The 17,283-nt window shown below is 35.6% G+C and overlaps 2 protein-coding genes across 5 annotated transcripts in view; one reads left to right on the plus strand and one right to left on the minus strand.

Annotated features, from left to right (window-relative positions):
• The window catches only part of lars1b (leucyl-tRNA synthetase 1b), a 30,631-nt gene extending 22,509 nt beyond the window's left edge, over positions 1–8,122 (minus strand). The window contains exons 1-11 of one of the 2 annotated variants that reach the window (XM_038292074.1): positions 7,983–8,122; positions 7,597–7,718; positions 6,294–6,381; positions 5,518–5,598; positions 4,226–4,363; positions 3,854–4,015; positions 3,587–3,699; positions 2,883–2,946; positions 2,537–2,625; positions 2,135–2,360; positions 1,508–1,595 (exon numbers count right to left, since the gene is read on the minus strand). In XM_038292074.1, coding sequence (XP_038148002.1) covers positions 1,508–1,595; positions 2,135–2,360; positions 2,537–2,625; positions 2,883–2,946; positions 3,587–3,699; positions 3,854–4,015; positions 4,226–4,363; positions 5,518–5,598; positions 6,294–6,381; positions 7,597–7,718; positions 7,983–7,988 — 1,177 coding nt within the window. In that variant the 5' untranslated portion in view covers positions 7,989–8,122. The remainder of the gene's footprint in view (positions 1–1,507; positions 1,596–2,134; positions 2,361–2,536; positions 2,626–2,882; positions 2,947–3,586; positions 3,700–3,853; positions 4,016–4,225; positions 4,364–5,517; positions 5,599–6,293; positions 6,382–7,596; positions 7,719–7,982) is intronic. The other variant, XM_038292075.1, reaches the window with a different exon arrangement.
• Positions 8,123–8,337: 215 nt separating this feature from the next.
• Positions 8,338–17,283, plus strand: part of rbm27 (RNA binding motif protein 27) — a 28,452-nt gene continuing 19,506 nt past the window's right edge. For all 3 annotated transcript variants that reach the window (XM_038292076.1, XM_038292077.1, XM_038292078.1), the window contains exons 1-4: positions 8,338–8,532; positions 13,055–13,173; positions 15,866–15,993; positions 16,166–16,245. In XM_038292076.1, coding sequence (XP_038148004.1) covers positions 8,474–8,532; positions 13,055–13,173; positions 15,866–15,993; positions 16,166–16,245 — 386 coding nt within the window. In that variant the 5' untranslated portion in view covers positions 8,338–8,473. The remainder of the gene's footprint in view (positions 8,533–13,054; positions 13,174–15,865; positions 15,994–16,165; positions 16,246–17,283) is intronic.

The raw sequence follows: 17,283 nt of genomic DNA on the forward strand, positions 1-17,283 counted from the left end.
TCCCCCCAGAGGGCGAAAGTAAAAGTGCACTGTCGTAAATATGCTCAGCTGTTCTCCTGGTTTCTCTGTCAAGCCAGCCGTGGTTGTTTTGAGCTTAGCAGACATGCGAACGCAACGAATGACTATTGCTGCGTTCACACTGGACGCAGCTGGCGCGACAGAAGCAGCGAGTTTACATGCAAAGTCAATGGTTGACGCGCGTCAAGGCGCAGCAAAAGGTCCCGCGGCGCGTTTTGAACAGCAGGCGCAGCGCGTCTGAGCAGCTGAAGCAGCGCGTCAGGCGCGTTTAATCATCTGACGCAGGGAGAGAGACACAGCGCTGATGATCAGAGGCTATGATCACTCCTCTTAAACAGTTTATTGACGCCTAAATTAACTTAAAATGCAGAAATCTGCTGGCAGAATATGCAGTTTGGATTATTTAGATAAAAAACACCTACCAGCTGCCGCGGTGAACCGCGAGGAGGCGACCCGGCCAGAGGCTGCTGATGAAGGGATTCCTACTGTCGGCGCATCGCTATTATGTGGGGGTCTGAGCGGCTCCAACAGAAAAAATATTGGAAGGCAGGATAATAATCTGACTGCACTGATTACGTTTTCAGGTGTATTTTCTCGCTTAAACACATATTAAAACTACTTTATTCCCACTGATCACAGCAAATATAGCTGCAAGGCAGAGAAAGGATAGTGAAGCTCCGCCCAACGCGCGTCAGACGCACTTTTGCACCGCGCAGCCAGAGCAGCAAAGCTGCTTCAGCCGCGCGTCAGAACTAACTGGTACAAGCAGCAAAAATGAAGCAGCAGACGCGATTTTGCTGCGTCCGATGTGAACGTAGCATAACTGCACAAAGATCGCCACTGTGCTAGCAACGAGCATGCTTTTAAGTGGGGGCGTGTAGCAGTTCTCACCGTAAAGCAAGACTGACTCTCGCGAGACTTCTGAGCCTGTGAGTGTGGGTCGGTGCTCCTGCAATTGCAAGTGCGGTATTTCCCCCACAGACCACCAGGGCGGCCGAGAATACCTTTGTTCAACCTGAAATGAATCATTTAATCATCCATAATGTTATGGAACACATTAATTAACTGAAAAATGTTGCATAGTGTGCCTTTAAAGTTATTTTCATTCTATTCAGAGTGCATAGGAGATGATGCAGGTATCTATAATGAGGTCAAGAGAAAAAAAAAAAAAAGTTCTGCTCTCCCTGTGGAAGGTGCGCCATGAAAACTATAAACCAAAAATAAACTATTTGAACGATTCTGGGAGAGCTGAAAAGTTAGAACTGGTTTGATGATTCTCAATGCCCAACCCTTGTAGTCATGTCACTCATTAAAATCTTTGAGACCTTGTTCTGCAATACTTTTAAGTCTTTGTTGTGTAACCCTCATGTTGTTAAACAGTGGCTATCAAATACTGTGAAAAATTAAAAAAAATCTCAAGAATCTTGTCTAGATCAGAAAAAAAATTGATACATAGATAATTGATCCTTTTTCTTAATAGTTTTCATACCTTTGTCCTCCTTGATGGTGAGCATGGGCAAAGCATAGATGATCTTGTAGGACGTCAGAGGAGCACTTAGGGCACAACCCAGGATATCCTAGACAGAGAACATACGTCAAAATATGCAGTTTTAATATTTAACCTGTGCATCTATTAAGGAAAATGTGAGCAGACTATTTAATGTTCGTAAAAAAAAAATGGACCCGAATAACGGACACATTATTGACCACATTTTTTTTTTAAACTGTCACAGCTTAATATCAGAGAATAGATGATTCCCATTTTTTCACTGATAGGAAATGTCACTCTGACAATGAGCTGAATTCTCTGTGAATGTCGCCTAGAATGAGAGGATATCCAGAAAATCAGTCAGTCTGAGATTATCACAGCTTTTCATTTATAACTCAAAACTTTATTTTCAGTGCCCTTCTAAAAAGTTTTCTTTTAACCAAAGTGCTGCAGTTATTTTGATTCATAAAAATGTCCAGATAACAAAAGTCTGGACAATAAAATTGGGTCAATCAATTCTCAAACCTAAACGCTAATCTAACTGGCAATCTGTCAAGGCTGTTTCCTACCTCACTATATAGCATCTCTTGTATTTACATCTGCACAAAACATGAACAGGCTCTCTACCTGTCCAAGTATTTCCATGATCACAGGCACCACTCCATTCTCCTTGGTAAAGCCCTGGAAGGACATGTTTCTGGCAGACCTCCTGGTGGAGATGAAGATGTCTCCGCTGGCTGTTTCAAAGGCGACATACTTCATATCAGGCCTCACCCAGCAGTTGGTCTGACCAAACATGGTTTCCGGTCTCAGAGTTGCAGCAACCAGGAAGATATTTTTGCCTTTCATGCCACTGTTGGGAGGACAACAAGTCTCAAAGCCTGTCTACCTTATTTGTAAACAGTACGTATAATTAGCCATATTAAATTACATTTTACATATAGAACAAAATGAATAAAGAAATAAAAAGAGAGCTAAACAACACAGTTTAAGCCACTAAAAAACAAAAAGTCACAGAATATTTTTTACCTGCTGTAAAACACTTTGGATTTAAATTTTGCAGTGTAAGGTTCAACTATCTTCATCTTGATGAGTGTGTACTCCTGAGGTCCCACTCCCTGCAAATGACAGTAATTAAATAAAAATCAACTTTTAATTATATTGTGAATTAGGCCATAATGGAAATCTTTTGTAAGGAGAGCCAAATAAAATGGGTTCAAAGGCTCTCCCTATGCTTACAGGGACATCTAGGGTCAACTAGTGTTAGTAAAGAAGAATATTTCAAATTAAATAATAAATGTGTCAAGGTTGTTAAGGTACTCTGCATTTGTTATAAACTTGCACTTGTTTTTTTTAGTAAGGTTAGCATGCATACCTCCCCAGTTTGCCTGTCATGGTCCATGCATGGCTGTCCATCCTTAGGAGAGTAGATAGTATACCTGCAGAGATGAAAACAATCATTCTCACCACACATTCAAACACACATCAACTTAATCTGAAGGAATCTGCAGTTAATTTTTATTTATCATTGAAATAAATCTATCAATTAAATGATAAAGGATAATGGCACTGTATAACCAAAACAAACCTTGCAAAAGAATCCCCTTGACCTGCATTTATATTTCAAAATGCAACATTACTTTGTTTTCTACAATTTTCAAAAACTACAAATATGGCATTAGATGTGAATTATAATTGAACACAGATGTTTGGGGTGAGTCTGGTTCTTCCATCTGAGCTGTAAATGTCTGCAGCTTCATCAGAGTAACCACCACCCTCTTGGCTTTGTCTCCAATTAATGACCTCTCTATGTGGCTGTCAATATTGACGTTTTCATGAGCTTAAACTGTTTTATGGAGTGTCACAGTAAAGGGGTTTGAACATCTTTCCACCTTAAAGCCATGCAAGGTGTTGAGCCATTTTTTTATTTCTAAATTGCAGGTAAATTCCTAATATTCTGTGGTTGTAAACTGGCAACATGAAAACAGGAAAAACTGTAATTCTTACATGCTCATGGTAAGAAAACACTGAACCTGTTTATTATTGGAACTGCTCAAAAAGACTAGATTAAAGGTTTACCTTTTGCCAAACTTGATTTTCTTCCTATCTTTCAGTGTGAGAAATTGCCACCTGACAAAAGAGTCGTAGAATGGGTTCACATCAGTGGTGATGAAAGAACGCCTCCAATCCCCCTGTAAAATAATCCAGCACAGCTTGAAAATGTATTTTTTTTCCTTTTATAAAAACTCCTGAGAAGTATTTCCAATGACACAATGAAAAAAATGTATGTGAGGATAAATAAAGAAGATAAACTGTTGCAAGCAATAGTTTTGTACGCTGAATCACCTTGACTCCCATCTGTTTGAGGTCTTTGATTGCCAAAGGAGGGAAGTACTCCAGCCAGTGTTCTGCATTGGCAAATTTAGCAATTTCCTGGTCATTTAGACCTAAAGACCTCATGATGTCCCATTGGAAGGTGGAGGATCCAGCTTTGGCCACTGCTTTACTCTGACAAGGAAAGAAGTGGAAGAAAACAGCTTAAGAAAAATAATTGGTTTTTTTCTGTTTACAAGACAAGGCTATTGCTTTTTTCTCCTATTTCAAATCTGAAACAGAAATATTTTTATCACTTATTTTTCATCAAGAAATATTTCATTCTTTATTTTAATCCAATTTACATTCATTAGATCTTAACTTGGAAAATTATTTCATCCCAACCTTCTTTCCCTTTGCTTTGTCCTTGATGATGATTTCATCAGAGGCTTTGGGTTTCTCCTTTTCCTCTTCATCCTCATCTGGAAACTGGGGAGGGTTTCCATACAGCTCCATCTCTCTCTTAAGCTTGTCAGCACAAGCCTGATGACGAAAAATCAATTTAAGAACGACAAGTGAGAAATCGCTTATGACCCGTTTTAAGCAGAGTTTATCATAGAAATGAACATCACATCAATAATTAATGATCAATTTGATAATAAAAGATAAAGCAGATATGATAATATGATGCCACCACAGAGTTTTTTTTTTTTTTTTTTTTTTTATCAAAAACTAGTGTTTAGCAGCTGTATAGACTTTGATGCCAGTTATTCAGTTGCACATTGATGGTATTTTTTAAGTTTTATTTTATAAAAGTTTTCTTCTGAGATATGAGGTTAATATGATTTAAGAAATGTAGTAGCTTCCATTCAACTGTGAAACATTATAGAGATTAAAGGGAGCCTAAATAAGTTTCCTTTTTAAGCTATCTACAGGAAAAGGATGAAATAGCCTTTGAAACTTTAAATCCAAAGGCAAACAAATTAGTTTTCATCAGTAATTGAGTTCTTTATCAGTTTGCCTGGCATTAATTCGAAAATGTCAATCACTGAGACAAATTTATACTCATCCAGCAGAGTTATCATGTAGAGTTTTCTTAATGGAAGACAGGTTGACCTGGGAAGAGCATCCATCCTTCTCAACTTCCATTTTTCAAATTCAATTAAAAAGAGGCCTGAGGTTATTAGAACATCAATTCTAATTGAACTGCTCTCTGAAAACAGAAATCAAATAACAAACAGATGGAATCTAAATATACGGTCAGATAAGTTTGACTCCAAACATTTGGTGTGACCCACTGGGCTTAACAAGACATGCAAGTTCTGGACACATCAAACTTTGAAATTAACATCAAACTTGACAACTACGCTGATAAACCATTTTTTAAGATTTTTGGAACAAATTTATCTTTTTTTTTTATTATCCAATGATGAAGTGTTTCATCAATGAGAACTATTTAGAAAAAAGTATTAACACTAGAGAAAATCTATTCTGCAGTATATAATTTTCATGCATTTTCATGGCCGTAGATAAAAAAAAAAGACTTTCTGTACTTTATGTTGTTTTTTTTATTATTTATTTAATAATTTTTATTTTAAAGAAAGCACTTAAACTTATTAGATCAGGAAAAGGAAATCTTGTTTAAAAATTTACTCAAATTTTATGGTAGGAGTAGGGAAAAGAAAAGGAAGATTAACCTTGATCGGCATGCCTGTGCAGTGCAGTCCAAACGGGAAGAGGCATTTTTTCCCCTTCAGAGACTGGTAGCCAACAGCGAACTGCAGGAACAAATTAGAGGAAGAAAATTGCATAAAAAGATCTTTGGTAAATTATTAGTAACGTTTCAAGTCATTTAAGATACAGAGTTTAAACAGCATATAATAGTTTTCTAATATGATACAAAATTCCAACAAACAGCAAACACCAAATTATATATGTTTTTAGGACAGCCCACCTCCATGATTGGCATTAATTTTAATCTAATACTTCTCCATTTGAAACCAAATTGAACTCAGGACAAATAATTGTTTAAACATTATAATTGAAGTGATTTTTCCCTTCTATGTCACATCTTTGAATTTAGGACTATTAAGACAGACTTAAACATTTTCTCAAAGGAAAATTTATTTGCACATGTCTACTAAAGACAAAGCATTATAAAATATGAGTGTATAAGGTGGAGGTCCTTTATTTTAAAGACGGCAACATTTGCAACGTATTTACAAGCATTCCTGTTTATCCAATTAAAGTCTCTCTGAGCCAGCCAAATGACAATAGATTAAATTGTTATAATCCACAGGAATAGCAGAGAGAATGTGGTAAATCACAGCTGGTTGGAATCAATGCCAAGATCTAGATCATGGCCAACTTTTTTCTACTGAAAAGTTCAGAGACGTCAATTTTTTTTTTCTGCCTAGGTATATACATGTGAAGAGTAAATAAAACTAATTTCACCTTCGAAATTCCAACTTACCTCACACTTTGACAGGCTGAAAGTATGGCCAAGATGCAATCGACCATTCATGTATGGATACGGGAAAGTGACAAAGTACTTGTTTCTGCTGAAAAGAAACCAAAATGGCATAACTATGTAGTAGTATGCACCTGATATTCAATGCAATCATCCAGAGTAGGCTTTTAAAACTTTTGATATTATGAGTATGTGTTTGTTTGTGATCCACTCTTTTAAGTGTTTATTAAAATACTGGGTGTTACATCCCTATAATAATAGCTTTTTTGCTGTTTAAGGATGCAGTTATGAAAAATAGCGTAAATGTATCTCTTAGTGAAATAGAAGGGGCTAAGCGTTGAAGTTGGGATGGAATACCAGCTGATTTTTTTTTATCTGCAAATAGTTTCCCAATTAATGCCTAAGAACTTAGAAGATGTAGACTAAAATATATATTGAAACTAATATGTATAAAATTCAAGATATAGTACCAAAAGCTCATTTTAAATAGAAATTTAAGCAGAAATACTTATTTCCCCTCACTAGAGGCGAGTAAATTCCAAATAAATAAAATATATTCTGTATTTCCATTTAAACTGTTTTACTTTTTGTTTGTTTGGGTGAAAAATTATTACAAGAAAATTTCAATTTCTTTAAATAATTAAAAAAAATAGTTCTTAAAGATTTATACAATAACGGACATGCTATTCATTGGCTATAGTTAGCTTTAGTCCAAATTAAATAGTTGTGTTTTTACAAACTAGATTATTTTCCCATCTCTATTTTAATTTCAACTATATGGTTAAAAAAAGGAAATACAATTAAGGGACGATTACAAAAGAATAAACTAACATTTAGTCAAATGTATAAATGACAGGAAATTGCACAAGGACATTTACAGATGACATAAGATATAAACAACAACAATACTGTGGAAAAAAAGCTAATACGGTTTTTGAATTTCAAAACAAATTCAGTGAAATTATTACAAATGTTACCTTTGAAAAACTTTTAGTTTGTTTTTTCCCTGTTATTTGGTAACAAAACAATAAAATAAAAACATTGTTTAAACTATTGGTTAAGAAACCTTTCCTAACATACCAACTATATGATTTTTATTGTATTTCCTGTGGGTAAATCTGGGACTTCCACCTTTGGAGGAATGAAAATATAATAACATTTGTAATATATCTGTCACAATAAAATAAAAACTTAAGGAAAATGTTCTAACATTCAGCTTATAGTATAAAACATATCAGATTGTATTTACCAATTACATCTGAAGAGGAATTTTAAGGTGAACTAAATGATAACGGCTGCAACTCACTTGTAAGTTTCTCCAACGGTTGAAGGTGCATCGTTCTCAAACACTTTCTCCTTCTCCCATTTTTCCTGGATTTCTAATTCAATCCTTCTCAAGTAGTCCAACTTGGCTGTTCCTTTTCGTTCCTTGGAAAGAAATTTAAGCAAGAATTTGAGTAAAAATAAAATATGAATTCAACATTTTTAAGAAAGAGGAAAAATTACGCCAATAATGTTATGTTAACGAAAGGAAATTTGTCACATTTTTGGTGTATCAGACGAATTTTGTGCAGCTGAATCGAGAGCTCGTGCTAGCTTAAGTAGCTTATGGTTAGAGATGGAAAAAAGTATTAATCTATTTAAAAGTATAGAAACATTATCAAGTGTGGTAAACCTATGTTTGTCACCTACTGTCATTTTGCAAAGATGCGTTGGGATGTGCTTTTCTGTTCTTTAAAAAGGGGAAAATAAAAGAAATGTTCAAGTGAGAAGAGAAACCCACGCCACCGGTGTCTAGATGATGACACTCATCGACTTCCCGTAAAGCTTTCTGGGAAATGTGGTCCCAACCGCCTTTTAGTTATTTACATTATAAAATACCAAATTATCAACTGTCTTGATTCAAAATAATGTTTTAGTAATATTTCTGTATTTCAATATAAAAATCCGCTTGTTATAATCATTTTTCGTGGCTTGGAAATAACATTTTGTTTGGGATATTATGACGTGCCTCGAGGCTGCTTTACGACAGCTCGACTCATGTCGAAAAGCCGTAAAACAGTGCGTACGACCTGCCAGAAGAGAAGACAGGAGGCCTTAAAGCTTACAAAAGTGTAGACGATGAAACTAGGATTGACAAGGCATACTTTCTATTTATAGGCAGTATTAAAGTCTTTTTCACGATGATAATAGAAAATGTGGATGCCTTGAAGTCGTGGCTTGCTAAACTCCTGGAGCCGATGTGAGTACTCGATTGAAATTACATTTAGCTGCTATGCTACATTAGCTAGCGAGCCTGGCCAGAGCATCAGTGAAGCCGAGCTGTAATCAGGCCTTTGGAGGAAGAGAACAGCTATAATCCTGTTTACTTCGCGCATGAAATGCTTTAATAACGTGCCTTACTTGAGCGTCGATTTATTAGATTGATCAAGAGACATGAATCAAGTTGGCCTCTCGATATACCACAGGTAGTCTTTCTGGTTTTCTTTAAATGTAAAAGAGGATTCTAAAGGTTTTAAATGAAACTTAACGCGGCAAATAGGGGAAAAAAGTTAATGGAAGGAAGGATTACCAATAATTGTAATTTAACTTTCAATCAGTTGGATTCATTCACTTCTACATTTAGTTTTATGGTGTACCGGTTGTTTGTTTTAAGAGATCAAGGGATCTGTATTTTTCTCACAAACAAAAAATTGCAGTTGAGCTATTTTAAAACAGAACAAGTTTTATTTTGAAAAGTGTATTTAAGAAAACATCAGCTTATTCTGCTTAGTGTTTATGTAGGTCAATAGCATAACAGGTATGACCAAGATGAGCTGATCAGCTGGCAATACTAAAACAGTCTGTTTATTTTTCATCATCACTATGTCCACCGCCGGCTGTATAGCTTTTATAAACAGTCATATACAAGGCAAAAGGGCGGGACAGTATTGGCTAAATAAAATATTTCTTTATTTCAGGTGACGCAATATAAGAATCACATTGAAATTAAAATAACTAAAATAATCAAAAAGACTGCTTAGATTGACCAATACGGAATAAAACAATCATTTTACCATGTTTATAAATCCTCATTTATTAAATATTTACTTTAAAAATCAAAACACATGAAGCTACATGAAACCTGGTATATACACCACTAACACCAGCTTTTATCTTAGACTTTAACATGTATTAAAATGAGAAAATGGGTTTAAATTAAAAGTCATATCATCCTTATTAAATACAATTACAGGTGCTGGTCATAAAATTAGAATATCATGAAAAAGTAGATTGATTTCAGTAATTCCATTTAAAAAGTGAAACTTGTATATTATATTCATACATTACATACAAACTCATATATTTCAGATGTTTATTTTGTTTAATTTTGATGATTACAAATGACAACAAATGAAAATCTGAAATTCATCATATCAGAAAATTAGAATATTACTGAAGACCAATAAAAACAAAGGATTTATAGAAATGTTGGCCAACTGAAAAGTATGAAAATGAAAAGTATGAGCATGTACAGCACTCAGTATTTAGTTGGGCCTCCTTTGGCCTGTATTACTGCAGCAATGCGGCGTGGCATGGAGTCGATCAGTCTGTGGCACTGCTCAGGTGTTATGATAGCCTAGGTTGCTCTAATAGTGGCTTTTAGCTCTTCTGAATTGTTGGGTCTGGTGTATTGCATCTTCTTCTTCACAATACCCCATAGATTTTCTATGGGGTTAAGGTCAGGAGAGTTTGCTGGCCAATTAAGAACAGGGATACCATGGTCCTTCAACCAGGTACTGGTAGCTTTGGCACTGTGTGCAGGTGCCAAGTCCTGTTGGAAAATGAAATCTGCATCTCCAAAAAGTTGGTCACCTGCAGGAAGCATGAAGTGCTCTAAAACTTCCTGGTATGTGGCTGCGTTGACCCTGGACCTCAGAAAACACAATGGACCAACACCAGCAGATGACATGGCACCCCAAACCATCACTGACTGTGGAAACTTTACACTGGACTTCAAGCAACGTGGATGAAGTGCCTCTCTTCTTTTCCTCCAGACTCTGGGACCTTGATTTCCAAAGGAAATGCAAAATTTACTTTCATCAGAGAACATGACTTTGGTCCTGTTTCTCTTTAGCCCAGGCAAGACGCTTCTGACGCTGTCTGTGGTTCAAGAGTGGCTTGACACAAGGAATGCGACAGCAGAAACCCATGTCTTTCATACGTCTGTGTGTGGTGGTTCTTGAAGCACTCACTCCAGCTGCAGTCCACTCTTTGTGAATCTCCCCCACATTTTTGAATGGGTTTTGTTTCACAATCCTCTCCAGGGTGCGGTTATCTCTCTTGCTTGTACACTTTTTTCGACCACATCTTTTCCTTCCCTTCGCCTCTCTATTAATGTGCTTGGACACTGAGCTCTGTGAACAGCCAGCCTCTTTAGCGATGACCTTTTGTGTCTTGCCCTCCTTGTGCAAGGTGTCGATGGTCGTCTTTTGGACAACTTACAAGTCAGCAGTCTTCCCCATGATTGTGTAGCCTATAGAACTAGACTGAAAGACCATTTAAAGGCTTTTGCAGGTGGTTTGAGTTAATTAGCTGATTAGAGTGTGGCACCAGGGGCCATCAATTTTGAACCTTTTCACAATATTCAAATTTTCTGATATGATGAATTTGAGATTTTCATTTGTTGTCATTTGTAATCATCAAAATTAAACAAAATAAACATCTGAAATATATGAGTTTGTATGTAATGTATGAATATAATATACAAGTTTCACTTTTTAAATGGAATTACTGAAATCAATCTACTTTTTCATGATATTCTAATTTTATGACCAGCACCTGTATATTGTTATATATATATATATATATATATATATATATATATATATATATATATATATATATATATATATATATATATATATATATATATATATATATATATATATATATTGATATTTAATGATTGTTTAGCCCTATTTAAATGTATGAATAACTAAAGTTATACTGTGTACTAAATCTTCCTGGAAGCAGTCTTTTGCGATTACAGATTAAATTTCTGTGACAATTGTAATTCAGATTTTCTGTTTACGAACATTTAGTTTATGAAAAATAGTTTTTTTTGTTTTCTTCCTCCGATACACCCTTTGGACTTCCATAACTTATGGTGACATTAACGCATCACTTTTTCTACTTAGATATATACTAAACTAATAAACTAGTTTAGTGTGTAACACCACTAGCAGCAAACATTTTGGCTGTGTCCGAATGTAAGCCCTATATAGTGGTAATGCCATTTTAATGTCCGAATGTCTAGTGGATGAAAAAGAAAACTTCCCACAATGCACTTCCAACTGTAGTGTGACAAGCAGCTATATTCCAGAATGCAAGAGATCTCCTCACAAAGCATCATGGGATTGATTTTGGGGCTGAGAAAGAACAAAAATGGTGCATGCACCGTGCAGGGAACTGGAGTCACGTGACCAACTGGGAGCAAAAGGTAGTGATCATCTGTCCGAGTGGTCAGTTAAATGATTTCACTATCAAGTCTACTATAGAGTCCCTGCTCTATATAGTGATTGAGGGTTTAGGGCGGACTGGACACAGCCTTATGTTTTCATTGATTGTTGGGGAGCATGATTGCTTTATAGTATTTTTCACAGCTTCAATTTTGATGCACATTATATTAAGGTCACCACACAGAGAGGGTAATTAAAATAAAAGCTAGTTTTTGAGATCCGTGTGTTTTTTGTTTTTTTTTACTTTAAAACGTAAATAAACAAAACAAAAAACTATTAGTTTAAATTGGTAGGAAATAATACATTTTATTTTTTATATTTTGTTCTGAATTAATTGCAATTTTATTAAATTACCAAAAAGTTTGCTTCAGTAAAGCACCACACTTAAGATGCAGTTTGATTTTAAAACAGATTCTTTATGAACCCATTGCATCCTGAGTTTCTGTAAGAGGGAAAAGAAAAGAAAAAACACATACACATTAGTTTAGACTTATTATCCATGACTGTATCCAAATCTGATAATCTTTTTAACATTAGTATTTGGCTTTCAAAAATGCCCTGAATATGGTTGAAGATGTTTTTCTTCTAAAAAATAGTGGAGTTTAGCTTTCACATTGTTCTCGAATATCAGTATAGTATGCTGGAGGAATTTATTTGTTTTAAATGTTCTTAACAGCTGTTTTTACAGTTTTATACGTGGAGTGTAATATGAACGTTTCTTTCAAACAATCATATGTCTTGTAATGTAGATAAGAGTCTGTGTATATTGATAAATGTTTTACATTTCTGACTTTGCTTTAGCAAACAATTAATGATTTGTACAGTTTGTTTTTCCTGAAGCATTAGATTATCTTCTGAAGATAGCACAATCTGTCACAATGCTCTCTTAGTTTAAGTGGGATTGACTCTTCTCTTTTTGCCTCTTATCTTTGCTTTTACTATTAATACTGCTTTTTCTTTGCAGGCTTTGCAGTTTTCCGCTGCATGTTAGAAATGGCCATAATGTTAGTTGTTAGACCAGACTTTAAGAGCTGCCTGATCTACTCACCTTGAGAATAAACTGTTCTGTTACCATGCTTGGACTTTTTAGAATCACATGGGGAAATGGTCTATCAGAACAACAGTGGTTCACCTTTCATTGAATGTAAAGTGCATTTTTGGAGTTTGTGGCAAAGCACTAATTTACTTTAATTTGTGCAATTTAAAAAAAAAAAAAAAAAAAAGCTATTTGTGAACTAAACATTCATTCCTTCTGACTTGCAGATGTGAAGCTGATCCCTCTGCCTTGGCCAACTATGTGGTGGCACTTGTGAAGAAAGACAAACCAGAGAAGGAGCTGAAAGCCCTTTGTGCTGACCAGCTCGATGTTTTCCTACAAAAGGGTAAGAACTTTTGCTTAAAGCTTCTTTATTCTTGCTGCACTTCTGGTCGTTGCCTGTTTTGTCATGGTGGAAGTTGGTTAGAGAAGTATTTATAACCGTGTGAGAAATGTTACAGACCTTTACCAGTTTTATTTATTTTTCATTTGATATCTGTTTTAATCCATTGATTAAATGCTGATTTACATCAGTTCTCTTTTGACCTACTTTGGAACTAGAATGGCATTAGAAAACATTTGTGTTTTGTTGATGCATATGAACTGAAAGAAGGATAAAGGGATATAAATGGGTTGCAGTGGGTGAAGTAATGGCGCAGCTTACACGTGTATTTATAAAGATAAGAAAAATTACACCAGACGCTACAAAGTACGCCCTGCAGCAACAGGTTTCTGAGCAGTAAGGATCTTCCCCTACATGGGGAGATGATTTAATGAGTTATATATGGGTAAGTTATGGGGCGACCAGATCTGAAAAAACACAAATGTGGGACAACTAGGATGCTGATCAGAGACAATGCTGGACATATGTGGGTTTTTCAGCTGTGTGTTTCTTTTGCGACTCATTTTTACAATGTTGCATCCCCCCTAGTATCGAATTTAAAACAACTTCTGCAATGTTCACAAAAAAGCTCTTTGAGAATCAACTTTCAACAACTCACTTAGTTATGGACAATTCTGCAGTCTTTCCGTTGGCTGTGTTTTATTTTCTTTAAATGTAGTTTCCAAAATATTTTGCATTAAATCGTTTACTTGTTCAATTTTTAATAGCATCGTGCGCAAGTTGGTCATGGTATGAGACCCTGTCACAGCTTTGGGACAATAACTGAAGCTCTGCTTTCTTTGCATCTAGAAAAGGTGCTTGTAAATATAGATTAGACTATCTTTTTTTAATAATTATGAAGTTAGGAAATTTCCATTACTTTATCCCATATTTTGATTTATTTAAAAGTCAGTTTCTAGATTTAAAAATATGGAGAAATGAACAACTTTATGGTTCTTGTTATATTATTTTGTAAAAGGAGCATCTTAGCCTTAATCTTGTTTTCCCATTTCTGAAATCAGAAACCATACTAAAATAGGTAATATTATTAGTATTATGCATGTTATGTAAATAATTTAAATGCTGTCCCACATGTAACCTATGTGTTGCATGCTTCTGTGCTACACTTGCTACACTAGCATTTTTATCTTAAGTTACCGTGTCTTTATTGCCTTTGAGGGCTGAACAATCACATAGTTTCAGTGCTGAGCTGCCAATCAAGGGAACATTTCACATGTTTGATCACTGGGTCGAGTATTCCCTGGTGAAATAGATATGAATAATTTTTAAATTGGATGTTATTTTAAGAGATTTCTATGACATGTAGGTAAAGATGTAAATTTCGTGTGCAGTTATTATAAAAATAGAAAGATATTCACCCCACATCATGCAAAATTAGTGTCTGACAATGCTCAAGTTATCTTAAAGGGTTTTAGATTGGTTACATTTATGAAAAAGGCATTGTTTTAGATTATCTCCAAAATGACGAGCTGTAAGCCTCATAAACGTAATGTGTGTCAGAAGGGTAGTCAAATGTTCTCAACCTGAGAATGGGAGATGTTTGCATGTTTCAAAATGGAATCATGTAAATAATTCACCAGGCTTTTTAACCACAGAGTTCACTTTTCACGTTTAAGACCACTAGAGGGAGTGCTAAATAAAAAAAAAAAAAAAAAAAGAACTGTAAAGATCAATGACTTTTTTTTTTTGTGTCATCTGATAACAGCCTGGGATGCCAATACATCCGACTGATTACTAAGAAAAAAATGTTGACTAATAGAAGTTGTTTTTTCTTTTTTCTAGAGCATATAACAATCTATTGTAACAGTGTTATTTTGCCTGTTCTTTCAAATTTTACCTTTCTGAATCTTTGCAAATGCTCTGCTTGTAATATAATGTGATATATATAATAGGGCTGAAACAATTATTCAGATTAATCCTGATTAATAGATTATTGAAATAATCATCAACTAATTTAGTAATCGATTAATCGTTAACTGGACTACAAAGACTGTAAAACCTGCATTTAGCTGACAGAGCAGCCCACTTAGAGCAGTAATTATATAAAAATTGTAGAAAAAAAGTAAACATTTTGCATTTAAAATAGAAAATATTTATTTTTCACCTGCTAAATGTGCTGTATCCAGAACTCCTCAAGGGTAGACATTTGAGTTTCACCTGGATTAACTCTGTTAAAAGTCTTCTTTAAGGAATCTTTTTCTTTTTCTATTAATTGATTATTCAAAAAAATAATTGACAGATGAATTTATTTAAAATAAACGTTAGTTGCAGCCCAAATATATAAAATCACATAATGTCATACGTGATAATTATGTCATATTTTAATGCAGTCAACCATTGCTTTTCCAGTGTCTTATTTTAAGATGGGCTTTACAGTTATATCTTCTTTTTTTTTCAACTTATAGTCTACATATTTTTTTAAAATTATATTATCCTGTATTATGCAATATTTTAAAGGATCGTGTTAAGTTGAACAAAGCTATATTTTGACAATAATTAATTGATGCAATACAAAAAAAGTACTGGTTTACTAAAGGACTACAGTAGTATTGTCATATTTTCTTCCCTTTGTTTTTCTGTCTCAGCTACTGTAAAACTGTATGTTTGCAACATTATTTTTTTTAATCTGTTTCAGAAACTGTGAAGTTTGTTGATAGCCTTTTTGAGTCGTTAACAACAAAAAACTACCTGGGTAACCCTGCTGCTAAGGAGGCTCCAAAAGAGGAGGTTAAACCTGCTGCAAACAAGGCTGACGTCGTTGAGGTAAAAACAGTCAGCAGTGACAGATTTTACTGAATAAGTAAAGCATTTCCTTAAAGTTTGATAAAGAACGGAGCTGTCTGTTGTTGTTTCCTATTTTAAGATTTACATCAAAACAGTGATGTTTGTCATTTGAAATCTCTCCCTGTGTAACACAACCGTCATTTCCCTTTAGGCCGAAACTCCAGAGGAGGAGAGAGAAAACAGACGCAGGAGGAGTCCCCTGAGAAACCGCCCTGACTTAAACGAATCCAGGCAAGGCTATTTCTTTCCAACTCTATTTATTATTGTTGCTGCATTTTTATGACTCCTTAGCAACTTGAAGCAGGCTGACAGTCTGCTTTTTTAAGTTGTCAAAGCTAAAGCAAACCTGACTGTAAGGTCGCCCTCAGAAAGGTTCCTTAGGGGTGTTGGGGAGGATGTTTTGCCTGGTAGTTGAACCTCAGATCCAGAAGGAACAATAATGCTTCAATCTTGGCCTTTACCAGATCTTTCCCCTCGCTTTTATAAAGGCTGTCCAAACCTTGTATGCTGCCTTGCAGCTAGTCTGGTTCATGGTGTTCATGGGTCGTATCTGTAGGTGTAGAGAGGAGTCGTCTGGATCAGGAACCTCAGCCTCACATCTTATCTTTCAGCAGTTAATGATGTTCTGTGAAATGGTTGAAGTGAGAGACATTTAGGGGCAGCCTAGCTCAGAGTTTTAAGGTATAGTGGACGATATTCTTTTTCCGGGTGGATCATCAAAATAATTGGTCCGCCTAATTGTCAATAATTCTGGTGATATGTTCATGTGAGGCCGTCCTACGTGCTCATCCCCATCTTCACTTAAGCTGGGCTTACACTGTGTGTTTGTTTTTTTTGCCCTTTTCAGGGCGACTTTCCAATCTTGCGAGAATTTTCCGATCGGGCCGACTTTCAGCCTGATCTTGCGTCATACAGTGTACAGGGGGTAACGAGGGGCGATCTCATCCCGATCAGGAATCGTGAGGTCGTGGGCAGATTGCTCATTCGGATTCTTTTTTTTTGTTCTTCCTCTTATACCTCATTTACACTATCCTTGAAAAACCGTGCCGAGACCGGTCCGAGCTCAGTAACTGAGATAACTTATCATATGTAAATGGAAAGCAAACTGAACTGAACCGAGCTAGACTCAACTGGACCGCGCTAACTGCAGACCAGTTCCAAAGGTGGGCTCGGCTCCGTTTTTCCCTGGCTCGGTTCTCTGATAACAAGAGCGCATGAGCAGAACGCGTCATCTCCGTCTGGCTGCACATTCCGATTCACACTCCATTC

Source organism: Cyprinodon tularosa, unplaced genomic scaffold (assembly GCF_016077235.1).
Source record: "Cyprinodon tularosa strain WSP-4 unplaced genomic scaffold, ASM1607723v1 ctg307, whole genome shotgun sequence".
In the NCBI taxonomy this organism is placed as follows: Eukaryota; Metazoa; Chordata; class Actinopteri; order Cyprinodontiformes; family Cyprinodontidae; genus Cyprinodon; species Cyprinodon tularosa.